This window comes from Euwallacea similis, chromosome 6, assembly GCF_039881205.1.
Source record: "Euwallacea similis isolate ESF13 chromosome 6, ESF131.1, whole genome shotgun sequence".
Classification (NCBI taxonomy): domain Eukaryota; kingdom Metazoa; phylum Arthropoda; class Insecta; order Coleoptera; family Curculionidae; genus Euwallacea; species Euwallacea similis.
In genome coordinates, this window is record NC_089614.1 from 5,141,716 (window position 1) to 5,169,656 (window position 27,941).

At 36.2% G+C, this 27,941-nt stretch overlaps 1 protein-coding gene across 6 annotated transcripts in view; it reads right to left on the reverse strand.

Moving 5' to 3' along the window:
• bent (projectin protein bent) overlaps nucleotides 1-27,744 on the reverse strand; it is a 50,741-nt gene extending 22,997 nt beyond the window's left edge. The window contains exons 1-38 of one of the 6 annotated variants that reach the window (XM_066391222.1): nucleotides 27,580-27,744; nucleotides 27,059-27,417; nucleotides 26,953-26,974; nucleotides 26,727-26,889; nucleotides 23,739-23,880; nucleotides 22,793-22,931; nucleotides 22,523-22,729; nucleotides 22,165-22,466; nucleotides 21,724-21,947; nucleotides 20,709-21,287; nucleotides 20,473-20,652; nucleotides 19,857-20,123; nucleotides 19,692-19,772; nucleotides 19,144-19,329; nucleotides 19,031-19,087; nucleotides 18,908-18,964; nucleotides 18,636-18,854; nucleotides 18,148-18,531; nucleotides 17,915-17,944; nucleotides 17,689-17,823; nucleotides 17,187-17,360; nucleotides 16,826-17,071; nucleotides 16,499-16,543; nucleotides 15,855-15,896; nucleotides 14,994-15,144; nucleotides 14,697-14,761; nucleotides 11,035-11,206; nucleotides 10,842-10,978; nucleotides 8,002-8,127; nucleotides 6,898-7,948; nucleotides 5,813-6,325; nucleotides 4,563-5,762; nucleotides 3,634-4,242; nucleotides 2,591-2,893; nucleotides 1,661-1,942; nucleotides 1,135-1,607; nucleotides 944-1,079; nucleotides 10-894 (exon numbers count right to left, since the gene is read on the reverse strand). In XM_066391222.1, coding sequence (XP_066247319.1) covers nucleotides 10-894; nucleotides 944-1,079; nucleotides 1,135-1,607; nucleotides 1,661-1,942; nucleotides 2,591-2,893; nucleotides 3,634-4,242; nucleotides 4,563-5,762; nucleotides 5,813-6,325; nucleotides 6,898-7,948; nucleotides 8,002-8,127; nucleotides 10,842-10,978; nucleotides 11,035-11,206; nucleotides 14,697-14,761; nucleotides 14,994-15,144; nucleotides 15,855-15,896; nucleotides 16,499-16,543; nucleotides 16,826-17,071; nucleotides 17,187-17,360; nucleotides 17,689-17,823; nucleotides 17,915-17,944; nucleotides 18,148-18,531; nucleotides 18,636-18,854; nucleotides 18,908-18,964; nucleotides 19,031-19,087; nucleotides 19,144-19,329; nucleotides 19,692-19,772; nucleotides 19,857-20,123; nucleotides 20,473-20,652; nucleotides 20,709-21,287; nucleotides 21,724-21,947; nucleotides 22,165-22,466; nucleotides 22,523-22,729; nucleotides 22,793-22,931; nucleotides 23,739-23,880; nucleotides 26,727-26,889; nucleotides 26,953-26,974; nucleotides 27,059-27,371 — 10,297 coding nt within the window. In that variant the 5' untranslated portion in view covers nucleotides 27,372-27,417; nucleotides 27,580-27,744. Of the gene's footprint in view, nucleotides 1-9; nucleotides 895-943; nucleotides 1,080-1,134; nucleotides 1,608-1,660; nucleotides 1,943-2,590; nucleotides 2,894-3,633; nucleotides 4,243-4,562; nucleotides 5,763-5,812; nucleotides 6,326-6,897; nucleotides 7,949-8,001; nucleotides 8,128-10,841; nucleotides 10,979-11,034; nucleotides 11,207-14,696; nucleotides 14,762-14,993; nucleotides 15,145-15,854; nucleotides 15,897-16,034; nucleotides 16,074-16,498; nucleotides 16,544-16,825; nucleotides 17,072-17,186; nucleotides 17,361-17,688; nucleotides 17,824-17,914; nucleotides 17,945-18,147; nucleotides 18,532-18,635; nucleotides 18,855-18,907; nucleotides 18,965-19,030; nucleotides 19,088-19,143; nucleotides 19,330-19,691; nucleotides 19,773-19,856; nucleotides 20,124-20,472; nucleotides 20,653-20,708; nucleotides 21,288-21,723; nucleotides 21,948-22,164; nucleotides 22,467-22,522; nucleotides 22,730-22,792; nucleotides 22,932-23,738; nucleotides 23,881-26,726; nucleotides 26,890-26,952; nucleotides 26,975-27,058; nucleotides 27,418-27,579 lie in introns of all 6 variants that reach the window. The other 5 variants (XM_066391218.1, XM_066391219.1, XM_066391220.1 and 2 more) reach the window with 5 other exon arrangements.
• Nucleotides 27,745-27,941: the final 197 nt, after the last annotated feature.

A 27,941-nucleotide genomic window follows, 5' to 3' on the forward strand; every position in this document is an offset into this window, starting at 1 on the left:
TTTACTTACGCCATCTCGCTTTAGCCGTATGCCAGTTGGTTTGTTCGGATGGTTCTGATGGTCCAGCCTTATTGACTGCTCTCACTCTGAATTTGTATTGGTTGCCTTCTTCCAATTTACCAACAGTACCTTGACATTGCGGTCCCACCTCAGCAACCTTGGCGAATTGCCCAGTGAATTTATCCATGGCTTCAATGATGTATCCTGTAATGGGAGTTCCACCATCTCTGACAGGTTTGTCCCATTTAAGTTTGACTGAGTGCTCATCCCAGTCTACGATTTCTGGCATTCCTGGTGCAGAAGAGACGTCATATGGATTCTTGGCAAGGGTAGCAGTGTCGGTTTCCAAGGGCTCAGATTCCCCTTCTTCGTTAACCGCTTTTACCCTGAAATTGTATTTTTTGTTGGGTTCAAGCCCAGTGATCTCGTGGTTAGTTTTATCAGCGTCGACAAATCCTGCTGGAACCCATCTGCCTGTTTGAGTGTCCTGCTTCTCAACCACGTAGCCAGTAATGGGCAGACCACCATCATCCTTTGGTTTGTCCCATTTCAACTTGCACCCTTCTTTATGTACATCACTGACTTCTAGCGGGCCTTCAGGTTTACCTGGTTTATCCAAGATAATGACCTCCACGGGAGCTTCATCGAATCCTGAATCATTTTCAGCTCTGATTGTGTAAGTACCAGTATCCTTTCTCTTAGTGTCGCTGAGAGTCAATTTGGTATTGTAATCTTCGTTTTCGATTTTCACATTTGGACCCTCGAGGGGTTTATGAGCAAAGCTCCATGTGCATGTCGGTGGCGGTTCACCCTGCACATCTACGTCGAACTTCACCAATTGACCTGCGCGCACTTTTACAGTGTGTAGTTTTTCTCTGTTAATCAGAGGTCGCTCTAAAAAATAAATATTTAGGATGAATTAGAAATTATAAAATTAACTTACTATGTCGGGCCTTGGCGACGTGTTGGCCAGTAGCATCAGATGGTTCTCCAGGACCGGCTTTATTTACCGCTCTTACACGGAATTGATAAGTATTTCCTTCTTTGAGACCAGGAACTCTCGCATCGCAAGCAGGGGACTATAAATATAATGTTTCCTGAAAAAGTTGATCTCGTTGCAAAACAAACACTTACATCAGTACTGAGAATTTCATCCCAGGAAGTGGAGAATTTCTCCTTCTTCTCAATAACATATCCAGTAATTGGAGCACCTCCAGTGCTCTTGGGTGCAGTCCATTTAAGATCTACACGGTCAGCATCCCAATCTACGATTTCTGGAGTTCCAGGTTTTCCAGGGATGTCATATGGATTCTTGGCAATAATGGAATTTTCTGTTTCTAGGGGCTCAGATTCACCTTCTTCGTTTACCGCCTTGACTCTGAAGTCATATTCATGACCTTCAGTTAATCCCTTTACATCCATTTCTGTGTCATTTGGTCCGGTACGTCCCACGGGTACCCATTTTCCAGTAGCTTTATCAAGTTTCTCAACTACGTAACCAGTAACGGGTTTACCACCATCATCTTCAGGTTTCTCCCATTTCAGTTTGCAGCCACTCTTGGTGATGTCGGATACTTTCAATGGTCCCTTCGGTTTCCCCGGTGAAGCTAAAGTATGACAACCGTAGAGAATGTATTCGGAAAAACACAATATGACTTACAAAGCACTGTGATTTCTACTTCAGCCTCATCTTGACCGTGCTCATTGACGGCCTTGATCTTATACAATCCAGTGTTTTTACGAACAGAATTTGTGATATTTAGTTTGGTGTTATAGTCTACGTTTATAATTTCGATGTTTCCTTCAGACTTCAGTTCCGTATCTATTTGGAACCAAGTGCAGGTCGGTGGGGGTTCTCCCCGGACATCGATATCGTATTTAATGGGTTTCCCAGCACGCACTATTATGGGCTTCAGATTGGTCCTATCAATTCTAGGTTTAACTGAGGAGAAAAATAACAGAAATATTTAGTGGAAGTTATAATCTATTTAGAGTTTCAACCGCAATTTCAGTTTTTGATTTTGGAATTTAATTATTTACAATGATCAAATACTAATTACTTATGTTGATCAACTTTTTGGAACAATGACATGGCTCATGTTAAAAAAATTGTAATTTCTCGGAGATTGAGAGGAGGAATTTCATAATGTTTCACAGATTTTATATATCACCTCTCATAAATTTTAGTTAATCGTTTATTTTCCTTTTTCTACTCCTTTTACCTATAGACGTTTTAAAAACGGTGACCGATACTTCATCTCAACGTTAACAAGTGAGTTCTTCCAAGCGTTTAATAAAAAATAAATATTAATCTAACTCAAAATAATACTCAATTGTACCGTATCATAAATCCTTACTGGTGTGTAAAACGTTATTATTCTCCCCTCCCATTAAAAAAAAATAGAGAAAGGAAAAACAATTCATTCAAACATACATAACATTAATAATTAATGAATACTGAAATTGCAATAGAAATTTCGCCTTTTTTTTATAAGAAAGGGTTCTATTATTGTTCTCTACCCGACACCGGTCCTTTCCAATAATTAATCAACAATTTAAAGTTGATTAATTTATTTATGCATACACTTACGAGATCTGTGTTTGATTATCTGCATTTGGGACGCATCTGAAGGCAGACCGGGACCAGCCTTGTTCACAGCCTTTACTCGGAATTGGTACTCTCCTCTTTCTTTGAGGTCTTCAACTCGTGCCTGCAATTGGTCTCCCGGCACTTCAGTTGCTTTTTCCCAATCCGGTTTGAACTTGTCTTTCTTCTCAATTATGTATTTCTCGATAGGAGCACCACCATCGTTCGCTGGAGGTGTCCATTTCAAGTCGACACCCTTATTGTCGTAGTCGACGATTTCTGGAGTGCCTGGCTTGCCAGGTTCATCTAAAATTGTCCGATTTATGTGTTAATGGTGAATTTTGAGGTTGGATGATTTTTATATTAAGTTTTATTGTGGGCTTTGAATCTTAAGAAAAGTACGCTTCTAAATCCATGAAAAGCCCCACGATTTTTGCATTTCCCCGAACTGATATGATTCTTGACGTTCGGTAGACATCAATTCGATCTTTTTTATTTTACTATAATTTATGAAATTTTGCGGTCATGAGGAATTTTTACGACCTTTTTGTTATATTTATTATATTTTTAGAAACTTAAATCATTCATAGCTCAAATTAGCTTTGACCTTCCGCATTTTCAATCTTACTCGTATAAAGAGAACAAGGCATGTATAATAAATTTAAAAAATGCTTATTCCCAGAGAAATAGGTTGTCAATGGTTTCTTTGCGCCCTTGTGATATAAAGATTTACCTAACTAATCATTTATAAAATTTAAAAAAATATATACAAATTCTATTTGGAAACGTTCCAATAGAGTGATTGAAGGGAACAGGAAGCGGGGTTGTCTTGTTTGTTTTGTAAGGAAAAGAGGGTTTAGTATATTTCTGTTACAATTTCTGCACTGATCCCTTTATCTTTATGCGCCAGTGATCGAAAATGTTTTTTCCATTTTAATGATTTAATTTCAAAATAAAAATTTTCGTGGCAACTTCAACACTCCTCAATTTTTGTCATAGTTTGAGAATGTTGTCTGAAAATATTGTTTTTACCCGTCTATACTCACCGAAAGGATTTTTGGCCAATGTGGGACGATCAGCAACAAGTGGGTCAGAATCCCCTTCGTCATTGACAGCAGTGACCCTAAACTTATATTCAGAGCCTGGATTGAGTCCAGTCACTTCAAATTCGCCCTTGCCATCAGGGGTAAGTTTGTCTCCAGGCACTCGGCCACAACGCACCCACTTGCCAGTTGCCATATCCATTTTTTCGATTTCGTATTCCTTAATGGGACTTCCTCCATCATCTGCAGGTTTTTTCCAGCCGACTTTAGCTTTCTCAGCGGTAACATCGCTGACAACTAAAGGCCCTTCAGGGGCTCCTGGTTTGCTCAGCACTGTTAATTCGACAGTTTCTTGGTCTTTTCCATTGATGTTCTCTATAATGAGGGTATATTTTCCAGTGTCTTTTCGGACTGCGTTGAGTAGAGTGAAGTCTGTATGGTAATCGGCGTTTTCGATTTTGATGCGTTCGGTATTAGTAAGCGGAATGTTATCTCTCCAAACCCATTTCACTTCCGGCGGAGGTTCGCCCATGAAGTCCACGGCCCATTTGTGAGTACGGCCCGCCTTTATGGTAACCGATTTAAAGGTTTCTCTATCGATACGTGGTTTCACTGTAAAACGTGGCTAATTAGTAAAATTGCCGACTGGAATTTGGTACTACACCTATGAGTCGTCATACACATATCTGTAAGTTATATGTAAAGTACTTGAAACGTCACAATTCCAAAAATATATACAAGAGACAGATTGCAAAATATATATATACAGTATAAAAATCCTGTAAAGAAATAACATAAAAATTTTCAACAAGACAAAATATGGAAAATCACTCAACTTTGTAGAGAAATTAATCTTATTAGAAAAACGTTAATGAGAAATTCTAGCTTCAAAAATGAATTAGTTCTTGTTAATTCAATCAAAAAAATCTTACAGTTTTTGTGCTTGCAGAGATGGTTGTCTGTGGGTTCCGAGGGGGCACTTGGCCCGGATTTGTTGTGTGCTTTCACCCTAAATTGATACACCTGATTTTCTTTTAAGTTCTCCACTTTTCCCTCGGGGTTGTTGTCAGAGGTTGTAGCGACTTCCTTCCAGTCGGGGGAGAATTTGTCCTTCATTTCAATTGTATAGTGAGTAATCGGTCTTCCACCATCACTTTCAGGTTTGGCCCACTTAAGAGTGACACTCTTGTTGTCATAATCAATAATATCGGGTTTTCCTGGCGCCCCTGGCTCGTCGTAAGGATTCTTAGCAAGGATAAAGTCTGTCGTCTCCAAAGGATCTGATTCTCCCTCCTTGTTCTTAGCCCTTACACGAAATTTATACTTCTTTTTGGGAGTGAGGCCTTTGAAGGTAAATTTGGTATTTCCCGGGCCTACTTCGCCTGCCGACACCCATCTTCCAGTATCCATATCCATTTTCTCGAGGACGTAACCGGTAAGTTCAGTGCCTCCAGCATCTTCTGGGCGTTGCCAGTTAACAGTTATGTGATCAGCGCGAATTTCCTCAGGTTCCAGAGGGCCTTTGGGAGGTGTAGGCTTGTCCAGCACAATAACTTCAGCAATTCCTTCGCAAGTGCCCGAACTGTTGGTAAGCACAAGTCTATATTTCCCACTGTCAGCGCGGGTACACCTTCTGACAGTAATAATAGTGTTTTTCTCATAACCATCAATGGTAATACGTTCTTCAATATCAGGTTTAATCTCTTTTTGGTCTAAGAACCACTGCACGGTAGGTTCAGGCTCGCCGCCGTATTTGATGTCATATTTGACAATTTGCCCCTTCTTTATTATAATACTCTTCAAATCATCACCCAAGATGAACGGTTTGACAAATCGGCATTTGGCGATAATAGGTTTAGTGGTGTCACTAGGTTCTCCAGGGCCGGCCTTGTTGACAGCGCGGACTCTGAATTCGTATTGATTATTTTCCTTTAAGCCTGGAACGGTAGCTGCGAGCTGCTCTCCAGGGACTTCAATGCCTTTGGTCCACTCTTTTCCAAATTTGTCTTTAACTTCTACAATATATGAAGTAATAGGTGCACCTCCGTCATTGTCTGGAGGCAGCCATTTAAGATCTGCATGATCCTTGTCCCAATCAACAACTTCTACGTTATTTGGTTTGCTTGGTTCGTCTAGAAAAAAATTATTGTGTAAATGTTTTGAGATAGAAAAATAGTCTTACCCCAAGGATCTTTAGCGAGTACAGGTTTACCAAACAGTGCAGGCTCACTAGATCCTAATTTATTTACAGCCCTAATTCTAAATTTATATTGCTTTTTCGGTATTAAGCCTTCAACTTTAAAGTTCGTCTGTCCCGGCTTTACTTCCCCAACATTATCCCAACCGGCTTTTAAGCTCAAATCTTGTCTTTCGACTACGTAGTTTAGAAGCGGGGCTCCTCCGTCATCTGCAGGGGCCTTCCAGGACACCTTGCAGTTGTCTTGGAAAACATCGGTGACATTAACGTCTTGAGGAGGAGAAGGAACGTCTTGCATAATAAGTTTAATATCTTTAACGTCTTCTCCCTGGGCATTAGAGAGCTTAATTTGATATGGGCCTGATTGATCTCTGCTGGGTTTCTTGAATTTGAAGGTTACTTTGTCGTCTGCTATAAAGACGTCCACATCTTTAAGAGGAAGGACTTTACCATCTTTAATGAGCTTGGCTTCAAGTTGTGACTGTCTCGTTCCTTCAACTGTAAGAAGTGATTTGTTAATTTATAGAAATTTGGAATACAATTCGTCCATCATTCACATCATTTATTGACTTTATCGAAAAATAAAAATAATAATAATAATAAAATATCTTGTTTAAACTTTAGGTAATATACGACTAATTCCTATTTGGCATTTTTTAATAAATCTAATAATACAGGATGTCCTAAATACCATGTAACGTTGCTATATCGCAAACGGTAAAAACTAATTAAACGGTTAAGCGAGTTAAATTATGGAAACGTTTCGGTTTTGTGAGTTTTTTCACAAGATGTTTATATATTTGTTAAATTATTTTTAAGATATTAAAGAAAATACAACATTTAAGTATAAATTAATTAATTCACAAAGGATGGCTCCTATTACTTATCCCGTTCTATGGGTAGCTTTTTTATTATACGATCAAATAATTTGGTCGAAAGGGCCATATTGAGTAGAATGTTCTGCAAAGCTTATTATTACTTTCAGATTTTAAAAAAATTCTTAAAATTCAAGAAATATCCGAAAAAAGTAACACATAGCGTTTCAGAAATAGCAATAACCCAATACTTACTTTTATATGGAACTTCCATAAGAATGGGTTTGCTGATGGGTGCTTCATAAGTAGATGGGAAGTCAATCTTAGGAATGCTCTCTCCTTTACTCACATTAAGCTTCATGGCGGATTCAAGCTGTCCTGATACCACTTTGATTTCTCCATCATCCTCCATATCTAGTTTATTGAAGACGAGTTGGTGCTTGCCCCCTCCTAGGTTTTTAATTTCGATTCGGTCAGATGGTACAATAGGTTCCCCGTTGAAGAACCATTCAGCTGGTGCGGTTGAGTCTTGCAACTCAATGTCAAGCACCAATCGCTCACGTTCGATACCACTGGTGTCTTTCAGTTTCTTATTGAAGCGATTAAGGTAGTTGACCACCAATTCAGCTTCAGTTTTGTCAGCGTTGCTGACGCAAGAATACATTCCTGCATCGGTGACTTTAGCATCTTTAATCACAAGTTTCCTCTTTCGGCCATCTTTACTAACAACCAATCTTTTATCTGGGGTAATTTCTTGGTCTCCTTTGAACCATTTTACGTCGCCTCCTGCGTCATTCAATTCACACAAAAAGGTAATGTTTTCCTTCTCTACGTGCTGTTGATGCTTGAGTACTTTGACGAATTTGTATGGGTATTCAACGATGGTGACTTTAGTGTCAGTTCTTTCAGTTTGTTTTTCGAGCTTACAGGAATAATCTCCCATATCATCGAAGGTGCAGTCTTTTATAACCAGCCGGCAAACTCCGCTGAGGTCCTTGGAAATCTGGTATTTGTCACCATCCTCAAGCTTTTTCTCCCCTTTGTACCATCCTACAATTGCTAAACTGTTGCTGACGGTACAAGAGAGTTCAACTTCGTGTTTAGTGTATCCATCATATTTTTTCTTTAAAGGTTTCGTGAATGTGTAGCAGGGATCTGGTTCGTCGACGTTGAGGAAAGCTGTGCAGTGCACACCTCCAATTTCAATTGTATATTTGCCAGAATCTTCCACTTTGGGGTTCGCAATAATAAGCTGATATAAGTCGTTTTCGTTTTTGAACTTGTATTTAGCTCCTTGGAAGAGTTCCTATGCATAAAATTTTGTTAAATACAGATTAAGTATCTTTGAGAATGTCTTACATCTTTTCTAAAAAGCCACTTAGGTTTGCAGTTCGGTTTGGAGAATCCTGCCTCAAAAACGACTTTTTTATCCTTGCCCTCCTTAGCATATTGATCTACTAAAGGCTTCAAGAAGGACTCAGCTTTCTAAAATAATAGAAAATATAATAGTTAATAATCAAAACCATTACTTGTTTTCCAAAAATAAATGACATTCACAAAAATCATATGTATATCGGACCCCGTCAAAAATCTGCCGGCTCAAAAATTGGCTGAAAGAGTTGTCCTAAAAATCCATGTATGTACAAAAAAATCCACATATATATATACATATACAGGACGATTCCTCTCATCACCATCAGAATGCAGACACAACACCTAGTGTAGGATTATTAGTTTGCCGGGAGAAGTTAATAATGGAAAATACGGATAGGGAGATAGCTGTCATGCTTTCGTGCATAACAAACATCGACAACATCTGGCGAGATTCTGATTCCCATCCCAAACCTCTTTTCTTTGGAAATGCTGCAAAATCGGCCAATCGGGAATTAGTTCAGCCAACGAAGGTCTTCTGGAAGATACAGGGTGCTAGAAAGAAAACTGCAACTCAGACTTTAAGCTACCCACTTTGGATCAGCTAGAAAGACTTGGGCTATGATTCTATCAAAGACTTTAAGCTGTAAAATAATTGTGTTACAAATTTATTGGGGACTTTAAAAATTTGAAGATGCGTTGAAATAATAACTAGAGTGTAGGCTTTTTTAGGTTCTTTAATACTTACTATTCCTTATTTATTTGTTTTTATTAATTGCAGGATGAAGTTTGCAGATAATGTGAGATACAGAGTTGGGTCTCAGACTTTGCAGGAGGATGCCAATTAATGTAAGGTAAGTACCTATTAATATAGCATACGTATTATTGAGGAAATAACTGCGATTCCCTTAATGATCATGTTTTTTATGCTTAGTTTATCTTTGATTTTCCTCATTTTGATGTTGTTAAACTGATTTTCAAATGCGGAAATCCAAGCATTTTAAATGAATAAATCAGAAGTGTGCACGACATGTCTATGAGGCTATAGGGTAACTACTAGAGTGCAAGGAATTGCCATATAGGAAAAATCAACAAATACAAAATAGCGTTTACTTTTATGCTAACAAATCAAATTGAAAAAATCACCTTTCATTGTAAATCGTCAGATATCATATCAGACATCATATATGCGTCATTATCAGAATTAGTCAAGTTCAAGTTGACAAGTTGGTACGATATTACAAATTATTTCCGTGGAGATACAGTTAGTACTTACTTACCAATCGATTTTTATTATTGGTAAACTTTTAATACACTAAAATAGGTGAATAATATTTACATTTACATTTACATATGTAATTTACATTTCTACATGCTTTTTGCACTATCTACTGCATTTTTGTGAACCTAAAGCTATACAGGGTGGGCCGTCGAAAACTTTCCATTTGATTCGCTGATGGAAATTGAAAAAATCTCGGACCCGTCAATTTTAGATTTGAGAGGAACACATTCCTTTCATATTATTATGAAAGTAAATGTTACCGTCTGGCAGAGGTGTCAGTAACCTTGAAAATTTGAAATGGAAAGGGCTGTCGAGTGACACCTTGCCTTAAAACGCTTTAAATTCTTTTTTCAACGACACTAATTTTTCGTAATTTGGATTAGTAGTTTTCGAGAAAGTACGTGATCAAAAATTTATTTATTATTGGAAATTTTTGAGAACTGATAAGAAAAATGAAATAAATATCACCCAAAAAATAGCCTGAACAACAATAGCAGGTAAAATACCAAAAAAAAAACAGAAATAATTTCTACTCTTTCTTCAACAGAATAGGTAATTTTTGCACAACAACACAAAACGCAAAATACTCAGGTTTCAATTATTCGCGCTGAAGCAATAAACTAACAAGTTTAACAAATGTTGTTAAAACTTATTTTGGTATTTCAGCTGCCATTGTTGTTCAGGCTATTTTTGGGTGGTGTTTATTTAATTTTTCTGATCAGTTCTCAAAAATTTCAAATAATAAATAAATTTTTGATCACGTACTTTCTCAAAAATTACTAATCCAAGTTACAAAAAATTAGCGTTGTTGAAAAAATAATTTAAAGCGTTTTAAAACAAGGGGTCACTCAACACCCCTTTCCATTTCAAATTTTCAAGGTCACTGACACTCCTGCCAGACGGTGACATTTACTTTCATAATGATGTGAAAGAAATGTGTCCTTCTTAAATTTAAAATTTAGGGGTCTGAGAATTTTTCAATTTTCTCCAGCGAACGCTCACAAAATGAAGTGGCAAGTTTTCGATGGCCCACCCTGTATAAAGAACTACTGAGTGACATATTGGTGCGTATAATTAATTTAATAAGTGCATTGTGTATTGAAAAATCGAGAACAACCTTCAGTTTACGCAGTAAGGGCCACTCAAATGAAATCCCAGCATAAGAAAAGCGCCTAATCTCTATTTGGCACTGAAATAAATAAATTCTCCTCAGTTTTGGTTATAATTGTTTCAGCCAACCTAATTATAGTGCAATATGGTACAGTATCTCCTTCGCTCCAAGTTTTTCGATCTGGAATTTCTGCATCATTCGCTAGAGTATTTTTAGCTTCGTTTATTCTAAAGTTAAATTACCCAGCCCGGTTGAAGTTTTTCTTGACCCGAAAACGCATGTTCCTTGTCAGTTATGCAAAATTAATTGTATAATTGTACAGGTGATTGATTTATTTTTAAGTCAGGTCGATGTTTACATTCGAACGTTGTTTATGATAAGTCTTCGTATTCTTAGATTGAGTCAATTCGTTCTTTCAATTCAAACAATTATTACCTTTTCCACTTTCTTCAATGTAGGAGCCGGTTTCTCGACTTCCTTGAGATCGCCCCAATCAGGGTCCCCCTTTTCTTTGTCCCATTTGGCGTATTTTCTTTTCATCAACATGGAACGGAAATCAACACCAGCAGCGCCTGCAGGGACAAACTTGTAACGTGTATCATTAATTTTTTCCTTTTATGGGACTCACCAGCAACATAAAGCATCATCTCGGCGGAATCTTCACCATGCACATTAGAAACCACCACTTTATATTGCCCCTCATCGTTAGGCTTTACTTTCCTTATGCACAAAGTTATGAAGTTGTTTTCTCCGTCTGTTACGAATTTGAAACGACCACCTTCAATGATTTCTGTCACATTCTAAAATAAAGTTTAGTAGTTATGATTAATGGTTGAAAATCGATTGGTTTTCATTCATGACTCAGTTTTTCACAGAAATTCGGGGAATTTCATAGTTTGAAATTGGTAAGACAAATAGTTTCCAGATGAAACTTTATTTAAAACTGGAAATGTATTGAATCGGGGGAAAAACATTATATTATATTCTCTATGCTACAACCACTGAAGGTACCATTGAAATCTCAAAAACCGTTAAAGACTCTGAAACCAAGACATACATAAATGGATGCATTCTAATATGCAGTTCAATGTGGAATATGTTGAGAAGCAATTTAAAACCATCCAAAGGTATAAAAAACAAAATCGATTTTCGTTTTTATTTATTTTTGACTTTATTATTAACCACTTTGAGAAACGGACCCGGAAGTTTTTAGATTTTTTTATACTATAATAGGCTAAAGTTAAAAAAATAATTAAAAACGCATTTTTGTTATATTTAGAAGATACTACGTACTTTTAAAATGCGGATTCTTGCAACATTCCAATGGTGATACATTAAATTGGTGACATACTGTATATACAGTGTGATTTTTGGTAGCTGTCCTATTAAAATTTGTGGATAATTAAAATTTTAATTATAGTATAAAGAAAAACATAGTCTTCTCAAATTTCGTAGAGGGGCTTACTTCAACAGAAACCAATGGCAACATGGAGATATCAAGTGAAACATTTGATAAATTTTGAAATTATTTTTGAACTCCCCTAAAAATTAACTCTGTATTTCGCGTAATATACGACGTAATATTCTAATTTTCGAAAAGTTTAAGTTATACCGAATGAGTTTTCATATTCCTCATTTAACTTCTCAGGACGAATCCAAATATCAAACTTAGCACCTGTTTCGTCTCGTCTAATGTACAGCTTCTCCACGTCAAAACTTGGCACCCCTAGCTTCTCTTTCCTAAAGAAAATCCTAAAGCAAGCCATTAATGTTTTCAAAGGAGACGGTATTGGTATTAGATTTAACTCTCCAGAACCAAAACCCGAAACTTAATTTCACTGATACAAAATTCAGATACTTCATAAATTATGTGAAGATAACGTTTTTAAGCAGTTTTTTTGGTGTGTTTTTCTAATTTCTATCATGAATGAAGCCATGCTACCCAGGCTGTATCTGGAATCCTGAGGTTGTTGATCTCTGCCAGTCAAGCTATCATTAATAATATCATACAAAGGGTATACAAATTTAAGAAAATGTGTTTGTTATCAATCTACTTGGAAACGTGTTTGGTTGTATTATAATGAAATAAATGTTTCAGGAATATTTATCAACTTGTTTAACCGACTTTTAATTTATGATGTTTCAATAGAGATTCTGTAAAACTACAGGAATATTCGCTAAGCTAAGAAAGCTAAATATTTCTAATAAACATTTTAAAGAGCTTAACACCCCAAAGAAATAAGAGTAAAAAACACCCATTAAAAATATTTCTTTCATATATTGAGCATCTTTTACAAAATATAGGATTTTAGCTAGGTACGTTCTTTGTTCGAATATATAATGTTAAATGTTTGAATGTAGTGAAAATGTAAATTTCTTTTGGACTTTACGTTTTCGCCAATTTTTGTAGCAAACGTTTAGCTTTCTCAGTTTAACAGATATTCACGAGCCAGCAATTATCCAGACTTTCTACATACACGCACCGAAAATTGTAAGTCGGTTGAACAGGGTTATAAATATCCTTTAGAAATTTGATACTTATACACAACACCAAAACACGTAATCCCTGTGAATTTATGAAAATGTATTTTCTTAAAATTTTTTAATGCTTTTACCCTCTGTATAATATTACTGGTTATTAGGCTTAGCTAGCAGATATCTTAGATTATGTAACAGATAATATTGGATATACAACAAGCCATGGTTTTTTTTATGGTTCGATAGTAATGGTCACTTTTTCAGTGTCAGAAACTCAATCCAAAAATGCATAGAAGAATTTCGAGAGATTTACCTCATCTACACGTTTTTATGTTATAATAAACCAATCGTTTTGCACGTGTTTCTTTTCTATCTTGCATACTACATCTGGAAACAACTAAATTTAAAGATTAATCATTTATCAAAAATTTAACTAAGTGGAGTGCAAAAAAGCATAGGGTCCAATTAAATCTGGTAATTTTTTTTGAAATTACGGAAATCTAAAAATAACCCAAAAAATACCTTGTCTCGTTTCGGATGACGAGGAGTTTATCTCATTATCTATTTAAGAGTACGATAAATCCGACTCTCCAGTTTAGGCCTTTGCTCCCAGAGAGTTAAGTTTAATACCAATATTCGTCCCTTTTAAAAATATTAATAAAGTGTTTCATGATTTATTTAATTACAGTAAAGAAAAGATAGAGAACAAATAAACAACCTATAGATAATCACATATAACTCAAACTGTTTGGAAGTTACAACTCTTAAAGGTGAAAAAAATGCCGTATTTTAATTGTTAATATCTCGAAAATTGAAAATTAGCGTTCAGTATCTTACATAAAATATGCTTTGAATTTTGAGCAATTTTAAAGTATAAATTTATTGAGCACTTCATTTGAATTTTCCATGTTACACAGGTTTATAACGGGTGATCATTAAAAAAAAAAGTTGAAGTTGATAGATGCATCATAAACGTAAGGCACTAGTTAAGCCATTTGCTATTTACCGTTGAATCTTTGATAATGAATAACAGACGAATTTATTCACGACAACGCATCTTATATTTTAACACCTACTTGAGGTTGTTTTTAATGATCATTCTTTATTTTATTTTATTGGTAAAAAGTTTAAATGTTCAAGTTGGAGTGTTTTAGGCGGGCAGTTAGAATCCGGTGCTGGGAACAACAAAAAAGTACTGAAAGAACAAAAAATTTACAAAATTTGCTTCATTTTTAGTGAAACATTCTGTATTTTATTAGTGTATTAAATGCGTCGTCTTGTCCTGATTTAAATAATATAAGGTTTGGCAGCATTATCTCCAACCATGTCCTTGATTTTGATGATTATCTCTTTCATAGTAGTAAGTTTTCCATCATGGTATGCTTTAAATACATTAAATTTAAACCATTAGTCTTGTGTAATAGATATTCTTGAAATCCAAAAAGAAGGAGAACATCACAAAACCTTTTTCCAAAACGCATTTAATGTTCTCATAAATAAGATATACAGCATATGGTGTTCGATTTAAAATGAATCAAGTTACGCCAAATTTTAGGCCTTTTGATTGTTTCTTCTTTTTTTTGGCAACAAATTTGGAATGCTAATAAAAATACCTCAAATTTACTCATTTAAATTCATTTGTATAAACAATATTAATTGAGACATGTATTGAGTAAAATATACATATAAGCGATCACCCTGTCCGCTATTTTTATGATCTATATTGTCTTTTCTAATTCTCCAGAAGTTTTAATAGAACACTACCGCTACTTACCCTGCATATCAAGTTAAAACAACAATTATTTGACGTACCTTGTAAAATTTGAATTTTGGAGGTGGATCACCTTCAACTTGAATCGTAATGTACGCCGTTTGATCTAAAATTAGAGAAGTGTTTGTTTATTTCTAACGTCGACTACGGTAAAAATAGCCTTAATTTATAATCTATTCTAGGATAAACCCAAATATTGTTATAAATATCCATCCGGAACTTCAATTTAATAATCAGTTTAAAATAGCTAAACGTGGTTTATCACTCCTCTCTAACGACAAATTTAGAACGTGCGTAGCTTGATATATGTATTATATATTAAAATCCCGAATCTTTACCTTCAACTGAAGAATAATTCTCTTGTACGTCGATAATGCTTGGAGGCGAACCTTTAGGACCTGAAGCTTTGAGTGGAGTTGAAGGTTTATTTACTAAATCTTCAAAATCTGCTACACTGGGTCTTCGCACTTCAGCACTCGGACGACGACGCTACATAATTTTTTAATTAGAAAGTGGTATTAGCTCTGCTGTTTTCGCACAGTTAAATGGAGCTTTCAAAAGCTTTGTGCTGAAATATTGGTGCTCCAGAAACTTGTGCAAATACCTCCTAAGGACAACTAATTAACTGTATTAATTGTTCCTAGGGCTGAACATGTATACAACACATAAAGCATTGAAGCACAAAAGCCTATACAGCTCAAAGCCAGTGTTAAACTAAGCATGTTTATTAGGGTTATTTACGAGTATATACACTACAAAGTTTCAAAATTCATTGATAGTCACTTCAAAAACGAAAACAGAATTAGGAACTACTAGAAAGTGTGAGTAACAGACTTAGGTAGAGCTTCTACCGAAAATGGTATAATCTGTTTGAGTAGTGGAGACATGAGTTGCTACTTGATCTCAGATTATATCATAATTTAAAGCCTTGATTATATTAATACACGGATAGAAATTAATTAAAAAAAAAGAAACAGTAAAAAAGGAAGTAGTGACATAAAATATTAGATAGGACTCTAAAATTCATATACAAATAATTATTTACATTTGAAAATCCCACATGTAATGTTATATCAAAAAATCTCGACAGAATGTCTAGAATTATGGTCGTCTTCGGATCTAAAAAATCGTTAGACACAGACATTTAAATATTATAGACTTCATCTAAAGTAAATCTACATTTACATTATCCCTCTAACCTGTTTATCAGTAGCTAATTCCCCAGGACGTTTTGATTTGGGCTTTAAAGAAAAAAAATAGATGAGATAAACTAAAGGATGGCGATAAATAAGCAATAAATCAACCAAAACATGTTAGATTCAAGAAATTCATGTAACAAACCGAAAGGCCAGTTTTGTGTATTTAAACACAAACCTCACCTTTGGATCTATGACCTCTCCGGGACGTAATTTTCCTCCCTGTGAAAAGACATCATATAATAGTCTTAAAACAACTTTCAGGGAGTAACTTTTTCCTCGTACAGAACTTCAGAAAGTTCTAATTAAACCTACATTTCACGAGTGTAATACTCTAGGGCTGCAGAACTTATTATTAAGTCTATAAAGTGTGATGCTTTGCCAGCTTGCTGGTGCTAAAGTATGGTGTGACTTCGTGCATAAAGTACGTGCTAGATTTAAAGAGAGGCAAGGAGGTTCAATTATTATGAAAAAAACCTCTTTGCACGCTCTTTAAGTGCATTAATAATTATAAGTCCATATATTATTTTAATTGAAATTTAAGAAACTTAAACGTTGCATGTGCCAAAACGTTAAAGTTCGTTTGTTAACGCATTTAGACGGCATTTCCAGGCTTGTATGACGTATACCACCACTTTGGGGTTTACCTTTTTGTCTTCTAACACCTCTCCTGGTCGGAGTTTTCTATGTTCCTAAAGACATAAAAGTTAAAGACATGTGACTCAACTCGGGACATCTTCACTTTCTAGACAGGAACACTAATATATTCAACTCTGTACAACAGGTGATTTAGACAAACTTACATGGTACTATAATAGGATTTTTAAAACCATTATATCACTTTAATTTCAAAAAATGTGATATCATGATTTAAAATTCCTAAAATTTTAAATTTGCATTATCGTGTGGGAATTTAAAAAAATTCCATAATACAAATTTAAAACAACATTAAAAATTAAAACCTTCAACCTTACCTCATCAGAAATGATGATACTGGCACGTCTGCCCATGCCCTCTGGTGGGATTAGAGAACCACGTCTACTACCCCCGGTACCACCAGGTTCCAACGATGCCTTGCGTGGTTCTGGCGTTCTTTCTTTAATTACTTCAATTTTAGGAGCCTCAGGGGTTTTAATTTGAGGTACATTCGTGGGTATAGCTTTTTGTTCCGCTGAGAGAGCAGGCTTTTCTTTGCCCTCCGTAGCCAATTGAGGCTTTTCCTATTTTGATTGCGATTATTTATAAAAGTTTTTTCGCTTTTGGTTTTGCGAGCGTAAGCAAGGGGGTTGTTTCGAGAGCATTTGCAAAGCATTTAAAGCAAGAGATGCAAGATACCTTAGTGAGTTTAGTTTTATCTCTTCCCGCATAATCAGGCATATCGTGGGGCTCGAATGTTTCCAAGACGGGTCTGTCATAGTCGGGAATGTTTTCCCAGGCATTAACATCAAAATCGTCCTTCTTTTTGGCTTTTTGAGCAGTAGCCTTATCCAGTTTTTTAGTCTCTACTTGCTGTTGAGAAGGAAGGAATTTCATTTTTTTGTCTTGTTAGAAGAGGGTTAGTAAGGTATCGACTAGATCATAGGCAAGTGTCCATATAAAACAATGTTTTGTTTTATTAGACGAAAGAGGGTTAGTAGTAGGTTGACTAAATCATGGTCAAGTGTGAAAAGAAAACATAGTCTTGTTTTATTATAAAGAAAAGAAAATTATAGATATATACAAAGAATAGAAGAGAAAGAAAGAATTTGCGTGGAAGAAAAATGAAGAGATAGAGAAGAAATTAAGAGAAAAAGAGAGAGAGATACACGTAGAGGCATTGCAAGTCCAATGCCGTTACCTTCAAGTCGGCCTCAATTTTTGCTTGTTCAGCAATTTTAGCCTCTTTTTTCTCGACAGGCTTTAACTGAATATCCTTGAAGCTACCTTGCTTAATTTCACTTTTAGGAGGAATGGGTCTTTTCACTTTTTCGTTCTATATAACCGTAAACAAATTCACCTTGTTATATGCATATTTCCCTTTATATCTTACATTTAAATAATTGCTTAGAGCTATTGGCACTTACCTTCGGTGCAGGTTCAGTTTTGGTTTCAGTCTGCACGACACACGAGAGATACATCAAATAAGGACGTCACAGTGGAAGACATTCCAACGAAGACATATGGAAAACCAGAATATTCTATTTTAGATTTAGTTAAATAATGGTGTCGACATATATTATTATTAGTTGATGTGCACAGTTTAAAAATTTTCTGATGTAAACCTGGTGGCTGTTAGAAAAATGAGTGTAAAGTATACCTTCTTTAGTGTACCACGTGTTTTGGATAAGTCTGGCACGGGTTCCTCGGGTTTAGGTGGTTCAACTTTCTTTTCTGGAGCAGGTTTAGGTGTAGGCTTAATTTCAGGCTTTTTTGCAGGTTCACTCGGAGGAGGGGACTTAATTTTAGCTGCAGGTGTTTTTTCCGCTGTTTTTGGTGACGGCGATTTGAGTTTTTCTGGTTCTTTCGGGGGTGGTGATTGGATCTTTGGCGACGGTGATTTGACCTTTTCGGGTTCTTTGGGTGGTGGAGATTTAAGTTTTTCAGGTTCGGGTTTTTTGGCCGGCTCAGCTTTTTTCGCGGCCGGTTCAGTTTTTTTGGCAAAACTTTCGTCTACGTTATTTGTGGGTGTGGTTGGTGTTTTCTACATTGGAATTAGTCACACATTAAACAAAACATATAAGTCATTTACAATGAAACATAAAAGGAATAATTTATGTACCCTAACAAATAAATATTTCATCATACCGCTTCAGGAGTAGTTTCCAACTTTTTGGCACCAATTGTAACCTTCTTTTTCTTGTCTTCAGCAATAGACGATTTCCTAGATTCGGATTTAGTTTCTTCTTCAGTGGTGGTAGTTACCACTGAAGATCTACGACTTGAGGACTTAGTGTCTTTGTCTTTAATAATTTCTTCTTTAGTTTGTACTATGGAGCTTCTGCGAGATTCAGTTTTCTCTTCGATCTATCATGCATTGTTCTTTCTTAATTTCCACATAAACAAATAAATTAGCTTACCTTCTGTGCGGTCGTGTGCTTGACTCCCTTTTTCTCTTTTTCCTCAATTTTAGTCTCCTAAACAAATATAGACAAAGGACGATATTTAGATAAACACTTAACAAACATGTTTGTGAGACTAACCTCGACTTTCTTTACGTCCTTCTTTGTAACATTGTTTACCTTCTTTTCTTCTTCCTTCTAAATGTAGTTTGTTAGACCCAAGATACATAGAGAACTAAACAATAACAACCTACCTTTTGCACTACTTTTGTTTCTTCTTTTTTCTCTTCAGCTTTCTTTTCTACTTTCTTCTCCACTTTCTTCTCTTCCTTTTTCTGTTCTACCTTCTTCTCCTCCTTTTTCTCTTCCTTCTTCTCTTCCTTTTTCTCTTCCTTCTTCTCCTCAACCTTTTTCTGAACTTGTTCCTCCTCTTCCTCTTCCTAAAAGCCAAAAACAACGTTACTTTTTATCAGTACACTCAATTATAATTAGCTCAAATGAGAAATTTAAAAGTGATAGGACAGATCAAACTCAAACTGAAATGTAACACCCTTGAAACGAACGAAACGCTTATAAATTAATTTTCATTTATTTATATAAAAGTGTTTGAAGACGAAGGCTTAAATTTATTAAGCTGCAAAATATTTATAAAAATCGAAGGCCAGGTGTTAAATGGAATGCCATAAAATATCTAAATCAGTCGATCAGAAAAATAAACGCAAAGCTTCCCAGAACTGCTTTGTGTTAAAGTCGAATATGTATGTGTGTAGTTAAAGCAAAATTCGTGTTTGTTTTTGTGTACCTCAGACTCTTCCGGTTCGCTTTCCGGCTGTTTAATTTGGATTTTTAACTCCTGCTGTTCTTCTTCCTCAATTTCTTCTTCCTTCAGTGTGAATTGTGTGTAAAGTGTGAAAAAATAAACATGATTTTATAACAAAATTCTTTAGATAAATTCAGGGAAAATTACCTCGTCCTCATCCTTCTTCTTTTTTACAGTGAGGATCGCTGTTGCCTCATCCTCGCCAAACTCATTCTTCGCCACAACTCTATATGAGCCAGAGTGGGTGGTTTTACATTTAGAAATACTCAAACGAGTAACAGTTCCATCAAATGAAATTTTATTTTCACTTGATTCTCTGATAACAGTGCTCTCTTTGTACCAGGTTATAATAACCGTCTCGTCGGCTAATTTCAATGAAGAAATGAAATCTGCAGACTTCCCTTCTTCGATGGTCTGAAATATATTTCAATAGTAAACGCTAAAAATTTATACAGAGAAAAAAAAGGGTGTTTGATCCAAAAGTTGTAATGCTTTTGTAATTATAAGATTTTTTTGAACTAAAACATTATCTTGAAATTAGTGCACATACTATTATCAAGAAAAATGATTGCGTTGACGAAAATATTTGATTCAGTGAAGCAGCACATGTTCCGACAAAAAAAGTTGAAGAGCTTTTTTTTATTTTTATTTTTCCTTTGTGTTATTTATTTTTTAGTTTTTTCCGTTTCGCTGGTGACAAAATAACATTCGATTTTGGTTCAACCTCTTTTTGAATATGTATGTGAAGGTTACATAAACTTACAATATTCGTAAGTTTGGTCAGCTTTGGTTTTTCTCCTTTAGGTTTTTCATCTGGAGGCAACTCTGTCACCTCCACAGTTTGAGAAGTTGCTTCTCCTTTCTCATTTTTAGCGACCAATTTGTAGAGACCTTTATCACTTTTTTGCACATCAGATATTTCCAATTTGACAGCGAATTCGCCCTGAAACAAGATTTTACTTTATATACCTTTTTAATGTTTTTTGGGGGGAAACTTACGTCATTAACTTGCTCTACTTGTACTTGATGCCTGTTGTCCTCCTTGACAGCATTGTCTTCCTTGAACCACGTGCAGTCAGGAGCGAACTTGCTAAGCACTTTGCATTCAACGATTACAGTCTTCTTCTTGATGATTTTGATAACTTTTGGTTTCTCCTTTATTACGGGGATAATTTCAATGTTGAGAGTTAAATTTGCGTTTAACTCTCCATATGTGTTTTTAATGTTGCATTTATACAAGCCAGAATCTTCCAGTCCAGGATCTTTAAGCTCTAGTTTAATGTAGTATACGTTTTCCTCGACTTTTTCGAAGCTCATTTTTATTTTGCTCGATTCTGTTACTTGTTTACCCTCGCGATACCATACTATGGTAGGTTTGGGGTCTGAGCGAACTTTGCACTCCATTATGACCAGTTTTCCTCCTTGATGAGAAGTTATTCTGGGCTTCTCGACGAAAGTGGGGCCGTCCCCTTCGGGTTCGGGTTCGGCTTCGATATTGAGATTGAGGTTGGCGTTGCTTTCGCCAAATTCGTTTTTGACGTGGCATCTGTAGGTGCCACCATCGGGGCCTGAAGGGTCCTGAAATTGACGCTTTTATAAGGAACGATTCGGAATATTTTTTGGAAACTGAATCGTTTTCAAATTTCAACAAGGAATCAATTCAAGCAATTTTAAAAAAATGAACGATCAGTGAAGCAGGTGCCACAATAAAAAAGTTTGGGGTGGTGAAAAGGATGTGACTTCAGAAACCATACGATTTAAGTCTGAACAATATCTGTCTCCTCCATGAACTCCTAAAGCTTGGCTAAGTTCGCTTTGGATAATTTCTAAAGTACGGCTGGCCGTCTTTATTAGTGACTCGTGGTATAACGTTATACAGAGTGGTCAATTTTAAAAGAGACAAGGGGAAACCGATGGTACTATCAAGTTTTGAACACTGAATACAATTGCTTTAAAGTTTTTCGTGTTCACAGATTTGTTTTATCAGTATAGGGAATTTATTGGGGTTCATTACCTTAATCTCGAGTACCAATTCATATATGTCTTCTTCTACATCTACGACTCGGATCGCTGTCTTAGACGACTCCTTAACAACCGTGGTTCCGCGAAACCACGTGACTTCGGGTTTCGGTTTCGCTTTGCATTTGCATTTCATGGTAATGAGAGTCCCGCTCTCGTTCGGGATAATTTTTGGTTTCTCGATGAATGACGGCGCAAAACCTGCGGCATCGTCACCACCTGTAACACGCACCAAAATACGTTATGACTATTCTAGAGACAGGCTTTTAAATCAAAAGGCCATGCTCATGCAAAATGACATTACACAGGTCGAAGACAGAGTGTTGACGGCACTGGAACATAAATCGGAAAATACAATCAGTAACGGAATTGAGACGTTTCACAGACATATAAGGTACAGATACGGTACGATCAGACTGCTCTTGTTGCAGCCTACCTTGGAAGTTTAGCGCGATATTGGCGTTACTTTCGCCATACAGATTGAAAGCGTTACATCGATAATTCCCGCCATCAAAGCGGGTCGGATTTGCTATTTCTAGAGTGAGGAGATATGTGTCTTTAGTGGTAGTTTTTCGTAGCATGCGAACTCGAGAACTGTCCGCAATGCTTTTTTCACTTTGGAACCAAGTGATATCGGGGTCTGGATTTGCCTCCAGGAGGCACTCCATTATAAGTACGTCTCCTTCTTGCCGGATTGTTGGTTTCTTAGGGAAGCGGGGCGCCTTCCCGTCGGGAATTCTACGAAAGAGTGGCAAATCACCGCGGATACAGATACAAATCACTCACGCGCTTACTTTGGTTTCTCATTGCTCTCGAAGTTTAGGTTGATGGTCGCCACCGCCGTACCGTACTTATTCTTCGCCAAGGCGCGGTACTCGCCCGAGTCAGTCTTCTGCACATTGTCGATTTCCAACCTGGCCAAATAATAAAGCTTCTGGTCCAGGTCCATCGAGATGGTATACCGACCACCAGTATCGCCGATTTCTTCTTTGCCGTGGTACCTACGGAGTGGTGCCCGTCGTCAGAACCCGGCAGGGCGAAGGGGTTCTCCGGGTCATACGTACCACTGAACTTCGGGTTTCGGGACTCCGACGCACCGGCATTCAAATAAGATGGTGGAACCGTCGTCCGTCTGCCGGATGACCGGTCGCTCCGTGAAAGTTGGTTTAATGCCCTCTTGCTCAGGCATGGGAGCTTCATCGCCTAATGCATAAACCCTTCTAAACTGGCTATCTTGTACATAGGACAGCCAGCAACTCGCGCAACTTACAAGGCTTACCGAAAGGAAAAGCTCAGCTTTTAATCATTACGTTACGCTCAACTGTGTTAAAGTGATATAAATAAATAAATAAATAAATAAATAAATATATGGTGTACTACAACTCTGAAATACATGTGTCACATTTTGCAAGAACATGGCCGTTGATAGTTATCAATGTTAAATAGTACAAGTGTTGATGGTGCGGGTGGTTGGAGCGGGACCTCGAGTTAGGCCTAAAAACAGAAAAACAGTCCGCTCCCCAGGGCCCAGGTCGCTCTGCGTTGCACTGCATAGTCAAAATTTCATCTAATCTAAGCTTGAACTCACACAAACGAATCGGATTTTTAATGTACACTGATTAGAAATGGGATGTTAAAAAACTGCAAATTAAAAGCTGAGCTGAGATTAAGCGTCGGTTAGTCCATTGTACTGTGCACGAGTGCTGACTTACTTGTCCTTAGCTGCTGGCGTCAATTGCGATTGAATTGGAGATAAAGGGGTTACAATAGAAAATACAGGTGTTTTGGGGGGCAGGGGAGGGTCTAATCAGGGGGTACGAACTGATTCCGAGAAGGGCAAAGAGCACTACCCCAGAAACTTATCGGTTAGAAGCTGTCTTTTAAAAGCTTCTGCAAGTTACTCTTAGGGGTTATTCCGCGCTTGGCAATGGGTATTAGGGTTGAAAGAAATAGAGTTTGGACTGCAATTACGACACACAAAGCAAGGTAGACACACCACATTTAACTTACTATCAAAGTTGAGGCTGATCGTAGCGTTACTTTCTCCCAGTTCATTCTTTGCAGTGACCTTGTATTTGCCAGCATCCTCAACCGTGACATTTATTATTTCAAGGGTTGCAAAGTATGAGTGGCCATCTTTGTCTATCCTCAACTGAAAGGGAAGTATTTCTCTTTAGAATCATTCGAATTTGTTCTAACAGGTATTTTAATCAGCTCAGCGCGATTTTTGCGAAATCTAAGGAGTTATTTCATTATGACAAAATTAATATAGGAAAACTACGCTCAGATTTACAAGAAAGTGGTGAATGAGATTTGTGGTCAAGGGTCTATCAGTTTTATACCAGTTACCAATATGGGTCCAGATAGTATTAACCTTATAAAATCATTATTTTTTCATCAATTTTGTGCCAATAGGGCGCCTTCAACAAGGGAATATATGTTGGCTTTTCACTTTAATCATGGTTAATTACATGAACTTTCATCAAGTCAAGTTTCAAAAATTGCTATTACGGCTTTTTTAGGAGAAAAGGTCGATGAATTTTTAGTTAGAATTACCTTAAATTTAGTTGTATCTATTTTCATTGTTTTAGTATTGAGAAAATATATATTAGTAATTTTTCATTTTTTTTTCATGGGAATATACAGTAGTATGTAATTGGTCATAATTAGGGCTGAAAAGCAAAATTATCCACTTATTTAAAGTGCTAGTAGTATAGCTAAAAAAATATAGTAGTATAAAAAGTAATATAAAAAAATTGTGAAATGCATAAAAAAGGTTTTTCAAGAGCGATAAATCCAGAACATGAGAGCACTGTAAGTATAAGGATTAATGATCAAAAATTGATTAATATTTTACACAGTTTTAATTATTTGTAAGAACAAATTTAAATTTTTTTATAAAATTAACTTAGCGACATTTCAATAAGAATTAAAAAGTAATTTAAACAATGGAATGTCCCATATATCTTTTTTCCTTTTTGAGTTAAAATAACGACACGGAATTCATTGAATAAGTGTCACTTTTTGTGAAGTTCTCTTCAGAAAATAAAGGAGATTTTTTTACAATATTTTTTAAACGTTCTGTGCATGCTATCACCTAAATATTATTGCGTATTCACGGACAGGTAAAACGACCTTTAAAAAAGCCAAAAATTATGAATTTAAATTTTCAATTAGAGAGTTTCAACTCTGTTTACCTAAAAATGCATTTTATGCATAACAATGCATTCATAAAAACATAAGTTTTAAAAAAACAGTTTTCCAATAGCTTATTATGTAAATATTTAGAATCAACATTGAGGCCCGTAAGCCAAATTTAAATATTTTCGTTTAAATGCTAACGATAACAATGTTAATCTCTTACATATGTTTTTATGTTCATTTCCTACAGGCCTAAATGTTGGTTCTACACAACTTTTTTTTATTACTTTTTGTCCTATTTAACACATAAAAGAATTTATTCTCCAAAAAAACAGTGTTTTTTAGAATTTTCAAGTCCAACTATCTATTTTATGATTTAAACCTTATTCATATTAGAAATTAACTTTAAAAAAATTAAAATTTATTTGACAACCTTTTATGCGACAAGACGTTTTATCTACCCGGGAACACCTCATTTCTTTTTTTAATAAAATAAGTTACCGCATATACACTAGAACCATATACAAAGTGTCCTACCAAAAATACCAACGATCTAATAAGGAAGAAATATAGTTATGTAAAAATTTATAATTACCCATATTAAACGTTACACGTTATTATATGACCTATTTCATCTAAAATATTTTTAAGGTTGCGGCACTTGAGAGAGTTTATGAGCTTGTGATTCTGTTTTTAAGGGGCGGATCACGTTAAAAGAAGGTGATTCAATTTACAAGAGATTAAAGGCATTTTAGAGAGAAAAAAAATGAAATTGTAAATTCTTAAATTCTTTAAGATATAATTTCCGTCTTACTATGCAGTGTTTTTTCATGTACTGTAAGTTTTATTACCTTCTTTTAAGGTGATTAATCGTTTATCAGGCTTGAAAGTAAAAACACAATACTCCAAATATCTCACATTACACAATTTTTGAATTTGCCCCAAAAACCGTATGAATATTTTATATAACGTAATATAAAATATCATATACCTATTTACAAGTGTTTTTGAGATATCGACATTTTTGCCAATTCAACAGGCGTAATTTCGAAATTAGAACGAAACGGTAGTATATAACTAAGAAATGTTCAAACAGTTTCGAGGCAAACTCAAAAATACTGTAAAAAATGTTTTGATGAAATGACACCGCAGTGTTAATATAACTGCAAGTTAAAAAAAAAACCTATATAATAATTAAAAGCCTTTTAGTGTATTCAAATAATGCTACTTTTTTGGAACTGAGTATATTTCTATAACTTCGAAGATGTGGGGCTTTAAATATGTGAGTTTGACTTCTTACCTGATTTTTGCGTGTTTCTAGATATTTCAATAACAAAAATGATCATGAATTGCATATCTAAGTAGAGCCCTATATGGTGAAATGACAAAACAAGCTCATATGTTTTTGTTATTGACACACTTTCATTGAAATGTCGTTTTTAAACTTAAGAAGGCATTTTTTACTTAAGAAATTCGATAGCTGAATTTTCGAATTCTCGATGTTACCTAATTTTTCAAGGTCCAGTTCTAAACATACACTTTGTAAATCCCAGGTATTTGTACAGGATATTGTTACTTGCTGATTTGTCATTTTTATTTATTTAATCACTTGCTATTTCTGGCACGCGTTCAAGTTTATTTCAACGTGTTGTGTAAATGAGTTTCGTTCTCAGTTATTTAGTTTAAGCATAAAGAAAACAGTATTATTCATTTTTGACGTCTAAGACTGCAAGCAAGTTAGGTGGGTGTGTACGATCCATATACGTAACGATTGGTAACCGTAAATTCCACTGTATTATGATTGTTTTAGTGGATATATAGATGGTATGAATTATTAAATGAAGAACAGTCCTGTACCTTGTGACGGGGTGTCTCTTTGACAGGGTTGTTATTATGGAACCAATTGACGACTGGACGGGGATCAGCTTGGATTCGACATTCGAAAAGCAGTTTTTTACCATCTTCCTCCTGCCGAATAGCTGGTTTCTTTGCGAATGTTGGTGCAAGACCGTCTATTTGTCTATAAAACAACCATTTGCGTATTTAAGGACTTATTTTTGTCTCATTCCCTAGTCAAACTTACTTTTCTTTGGGCTCGTCCATAGCTGAAAATTTGAAACATATTATAAGAATACATTCAGAGCGATGAGGGATAGGAGTGTTTTAACAAGAGAAAAGCTGGTACTTACGACTGAAATTGAGATTGATAGAGGCAGCCACCTCTCCCATGGTGTTCTTCGCTTTAACTTTGTAAAGTCCAGCATCAGTCTCAATGACATCATCTAATTCCAAAACTACAAGAAATTTATTCGTTCCTATGGACTGAATTTTAAAATTGGTTCGGCTGTCTTCAGAGAGAAGTGTGTCGCTGCGGAACCACTGTATATCCGGTTTCGGGGAAGCGAGCAGTTGACATTCGAACACGAGCTTGTTCCCGTCATCCTCCTGCCGAAGCTGCGGCTTCTGGGTGAAGCTGGGAGCGAAATCCTCCGCCACTCCCATGCTCTTTTCTTCGCGTTATCCTGATATCATTGACATGAACCCTGCCCTGAAAGGGAGGGATGTAGGTGTACCCTCGAAGAGGTGTGTGTTCAGCGTAACTGCGGATCTAGGTTTTTAACGGGAACGCACTCTCGGATCTTCCTCAGATGTTTCTTTGTAAAGTTCACTAGATTAGCACTTACGCCTCACTAGCACACATCGAACTTACTTCCTGGTAGGGTATAATAAGGGATAGTACCCAACACTTCTTCACGTCACTGCACACACTTCGCGTTCGCGTGGTACTTCGTCGTCCCGTCGTACGGCGCGTCGTCGAGTCGTTCGTCTAACTTTAAGTTTGCTTGGTGGCCTCCAAAGCACTGACTAAAGGAGTCCAACGTGCACTTCGAATCTAAACCAAAACGTAACGACGCCCCCCGCCAGCTCCTCCTCTGCTATGGTCGTCGCGACGTCGGATTGAAAAACCGTTGCAAAACCACAACTTTCAGGATTTTCCCACCTCCTTAGCTCGGACCTCTTTCGCTTGGCTTTCAATGAGTCATCCACAAAAAATTCACCCAGTGCTATACT